Source organism: Protomyctophum parallelum (genome assembly GCF_964188405.1).
Source record: "Protomyctophum parallelum genome assembly, chromosome: 22".
NCBI classification, from domain to species: domain Eukaryota; kingdom Metazoa; phylum Chordata; class Actinopteri; order Myctophiformes; family Myctophidae; genus Protomyctophum; species Protomyctophum parallelum.
In genome coordinates this window covers 24,434,217-24,439,257 of record NC_139714.1, presented here as the reverse complement: position 1 = coordinate 24,439,257, position 5,041 = coordinate 24,434,217, and the positions used below count along the sequence as shown (strand labels likewise).

At 40.1% G+C, this 5,041-nt stretch overlaps 1 protein-coding gene across 1 annotated transcript; it reads left to right on the top strand.

The window, feature by feature from the left end:
* The first annotated feature begins 582 nt into the window (after positions 1–582).
* On the top strand, positions 583–3,911 carry rps16 (ribosomal protein S16). The gene is made up of 6 exons (XM_083758152.1): positions 583–651; positions 744–795; positions 1,705–1,806; positions 2,726–2,822; positions 2,945–2,992; positions 3,724–3,911. The coding sequence occupies exons 2-6, from the start codon at positions 748–750 to the stop codon at positions 3,867–3,869; spliced, it is 441 nt and encodes a 146-aa protein (XP_083614278.1). The 5' UTR covers positions 583–651; positions 744–747; the 3' UTR covers positions 3,870–3,911.
* Positions 3,912–5,041: the final 1,130 nt, after the last annotated feature.

The following is a 5,041-nucleotide window of genomic DNA, read 5'->3' as shown; positions in this document are numbered from 1 at the left end:
AACCGCTCTCAAAAGGGAACCTATGGACTGAATAGGAGTAGCCTATACTTGAAGTTGCCATTGCTCATTGTACAAACGATTTATTTGACAGCTCGCCACTCTTCTGTGTAACGGGATTTGATATGATCTGTCTCACTGCGTTATTTCATACTCAACCGCCAGATGGCGACAGAAATTACTCCAGGGAGTGAAATTTCTGTTCTTAGAGCCTCAACAATTAACAGTGTGACAACAATAAGAATACAAATGAAAGCGAAATAATGCAAAAACACAAACACATATCCCACACATATCACTGTGCAAAAATTGAGAGAATGCATTTTAATAAAATAGCATCCACCCAAATATACGCTAGCAATATAAAATAAATAGCACAAATTAGTCACAAAATATATACTTCGCTCTTGTATGCGTACGTTATTAATGACAATTCGTTTTTATTGTAAATATACATAATATACATACATAAACTTTATTTTTGGCTTTTCAAAATGCAAAATAAAACTACAAAAAAATAATGAAAAGAGATGGACCATGGAAACGATGTCGTAAATTGGGCCGCAAAGCAGTCATCGCCTGTCGCAACGGCCCCTGATATTCCGCGTGTGAAACCCCGTTCGGCCTCTCCGTACGGCTCTCTAGCTGAAGACGGTATGTTTGTCACCCCAGAGCCAGTAAAATTCACAAATAAACGTGTTTAAATTAATCGTTTAATGTTCTCACTGCCCGTTTTGTGTTCGCAGAAACATGCCGGCTAAAGGACCCCTTCAATCTGTCCAGGTTTTTGGACGCAAGGTGAGTAAATATGAAGAATATTTCCACGTGTGGTCTCTGTCTCTCGCCTGTCGTCCCACCGATAGCTAAGTAACTAGCCAGTGGCTAAGCTAATGTTTCACTCTTCTCTAATGGGTGTAGTTAATGTACATAACCACATATATAAAGTTACTCTGTGGTGCTGTATGGGTCTGTCTCTTAGGATTAGAGATGAGGATTAAAATGGAATTAATGCATTTTCATATATTTCATTGATTCAAGGATGGTATGCTAACTTTGGCCTTGCTGTGCCCCGCAGCCCTAGGGAAGTAAACATGGCAGCCAGATTGTTTTAATTTAACCTACTATACTGTTTAGAAACTGCTACAGAGTCTGGTTATGTCTGACCGAATGATGATGATAAATTCAATTTGTAGTGCGAGGTTCAATTCACATAAGCCCCGCGAGGGTTTCTTCTCACCTCACCGGCACAACTGTCATCTTTCCCAGAAAATAACTAGAACTCGGTATACATGATTGGAAGATGCTTAAACATATGACTAAGGTCTAATATTTCCATAATTTCTACAACATTTTGGTGGCATAAACAAGATGTTGGAAGCTAAAACGTAAAAGCCTGAAAAGGATGTACAGTATCATACATACTTTGCATTTCATCAAAACATTTTTCAAAAATATAGGTATATACTTTTACATTTGACAAAATAGCCAATTTTACATTGAGGTGCCCAGATGTCCCGTTACCCAACTCATGCATATGTATATATTCTGTTGTGAAAATCTAATAAATCAAGAGCCTTGGAAGGTGTGATAACCTGTGACTTAACAGTAGATATTGTAATCGGTGACGGACATCTTGGAACATACATACATTTGGCCACTTATGATGGTTTCAGACATTAATTGACATGTTGTTCGTGGTTGTTGCAGAAAACCGCCACAGCAGTAGCTCACTGCAAAAGGGGGAATGGCCTCATCAAGGTGAACGGCAGACCCCTGGAGATGGTGGAGCCTGCTACTCTCCAGTACAAGGTGAGGCTTTGTCTGTGGGTGTCTTTAAGGGTTTAGTTATATGGTTGGCAAAGATCAAACTTTAACCTACACACTAAAAGATTGGCTAAAATTGGTACTAGGATTCCGGCAATATTTACAAAAATAAAATGTCATAAGTTTGACCTGATACCTGCCTGGATATTGATAGAGCGATGACATTTTTTGGGATGACTATCAAGTGAGTGACCTGTTCAATGTGTAGGGGTGCCATCTTGTGAGGTTTTTGCTATTACTTTCAATGGTGTGCTCAGCTGTCAGTCTTTCTACTTTAGTAGAAACCCATTTTGGGTGGGAACCCCTTTTGGTGTTAGCATTACGTTATTGAAAAATGGCAGATCTACAAGCTCATAGCGCGCCACCGAGTGGCACGCTATGAGCTTGTAGGTCTGCTATTTTTGAAAAATCGAAGAACGACATAGAAACATAGCTTTAAAAAAAAAACTGTCATTTTCAAACAGACATTTTTAGAATCTGATCTAGGGTCAAAATGGGTTAAAGGATTTTTAGGTATATAGTATTGTGAGAAGATCAGTAGCGTTGTGATGACCAAACAAGTACAGGCATTCGTCGTTCATTTCCCTCGGCTAGAATAGTTTAATATAAGTTCAGAAAACCAGCATAATACAATATTAAATAAGTGTATTTATTTGCCAGTTAGGTTCTGAATAATTTCTTCACTTACATTTCTTTACAGACCTGTTACTTTCGGAATGCTGTTTGGCTTAATTATCTTGTTGTGGATATTTAATGGTTTAGTGGTTACAACTTGAGAGAGAAAACATCAGTATTTTAAATGAAATGGTGCTGAATGTATGCGCTTATTGTAATTCTGTGCAAAAAAACACTGGTTGATTTAATGAAGTTCACTCATTTAACCTTCAATATTTTTTGTTTTCAGCTTCTGGAGCCAGTTCTGTTGCTGGGCAAGGAGCGTTTTGCTGGTGTGGACATCAGAGTCAGGGTGAAGGGTGGTGGACATGTCGCACAGATCTATGGTGAGCAAAACCATTTCATGTGTTGTTTTTTTAATGAATGCACGTCTACTATATTTTCAACTGAGGATATTGGTTTTATAAGGACCACTCGCCTTAACATACAAAACAAATTATTTTTGCAGCCATCCGTCAGGCCATCTCCAAATCCCTGGTCGCATACTACCAGAAGTGTAAGTATCCTGAGTGGGTTCTGTAGCTGTCTGAGTTTTGTGGTAGAATATATGAGGGAATGGTGTAATGCAGGGAGGGATACTCAAATAGCTGAACCTGTTGCCCACATTACAAAAATGGCAAGGGGCCAGTTTAATTTTTGTTTTATTGTCACATAACTTGTGAAAGTCCCATGTCCATTATTTTATGGCTTGGCCTTCTATTTTTATTCTGGAAAATGGCTTTTTCTATAAAATAATACTTCTGTTGCCATAGTTTATTTCTCTTGGTTTTCCATCTTTTGTTGACAATTAGTCACCCGTTAAGGTAATTGTTGAACTGATGACACTCCCACAGCTTTCCACTTTAACAACACACTGAATCAGTGAAGGTTGAATTGAAAACCATTGTGATGTTGTACACAAACATGTGGCTATATTTTGCGCCACCCCTTATCCCTAAACCTATTTGCCATTTTTGAGGGGCCCCTCCTATGCCCAGCTTTGTGTGTACCAAATTGTGATGTTTTGATTGGCTGAACACGGAATCTGATGTATGATAAGAGCTGCCCTCACGTCACACGGGTGTGATTTTTTTCTGACCTTTTTTACTATTTAAAGAAGCCTTTTAAAATCTACAACCTCTAGATTAAGTTTTAAAAGCTTTTTCAAAATGGTAAAAATCGGGGCAAGATCGGGCCAATGGTCAGAACATGGAGTCCATGTATAAAACCTGAGCCCTCTCCTTCCAGATGTGGACGAGGCTTCCAAGAAAGAAATCAAGGACATCCTGATCCAGTACGACAGGACCCTGCTGGTTGCAGATCCTCGTCGCTGCGAGTCCAAGAAGTTCGGTGGACCTGGAGCTCGTGCCCGCTACCAGAAGTCCTACCGTTAAATCACTCAAGCTTTTTGTTAATAAATGTGAGGGATTAAGGAACGTCTTTGTATGGAGTCACTTTGTTCATAAGATTGGCACTTACCTGGAATGTTGTTCATTTGGGATCCCCTTTAACAATGTATTTCTGCAGACATGATGCTTTAAAATACTACTCGTAATTGTTGCTTTGACTGGTGCCTGATATAAAATCGTAGTGGTCAATTTACCTTAATACTTGTCATAGACTTTCAATTTAACTCGTGAATCCTGCTGAGTGACCATTTCAAGACCAAGTTCAATGGATCTCAAACTGGCAAGGACCCCCCAAATGCATATGTAATTTGCCAACACAAACATTTTGTCCCAGGGGAAAAAAAAGGTTCTTTATTGTAGGGTAAAGGTAAACTTTTTATTCAGCTACTCTGACAAAAGTAATGGGCAACATTAGTCCAAATGTGAACGTGATGTGATCTCTTTAAGCTTCCCAAAATGATTGGGCCCAGAAGATGGGCATGTTTCTGGATTATGAGCTAAAGCGGGTCCCTTTTCATGATGCTGAAACCATGGATCTCTGCTCTGAACCAAGACTTAACTTTTTTGAGTGGTGCAACCACTCCTACAAGCAGCAATGTCTGTGTACCTGTGTGTACCTGTTTGTATATATAAGTGAGCTCCAGTATGTGACTTAATAATAGCAGTAGGGGGCGCCAGAAAAGGTGAGGGGTAGTAGCAGCAATGTCTGTGTACCTGTTTGTATAAGTGAGCACGAGTATGTGACTTAATAATAGCATTAGGGGGAGCCAGAAACGGTGAGAGGGGTAGTGCTGTGTCTAATGAGAGAGAGGGAGAGGGGGGGGATTGCACCACTCAGTTCACACGTGTGTGATTTCTTTTTTTTAATAAGCTTTTGATGTGTGCTCTGTGCAGTTTAGTGTGTTTAGACAGTGTTGGGGTGTGACTTCTCATGGCAAGACGTCTGAACAGTGTTCATGTCAAGTTTGGAGTGCCTTTAGGCTGCTGTGTTTGTGCTGGTGTAAATATTGCAGACAGACCTGAACAGTGTTAATCAGGGATACAGTGACCTTTGTGTACTGTGCCATATCTGGAGCAACAGTGCGCATGTGGCCCTCAGGGGCAACTGACATGGCTCCTGGGGTCCTCACGTCCCCCTGGTGTGACTATTCTCAGAC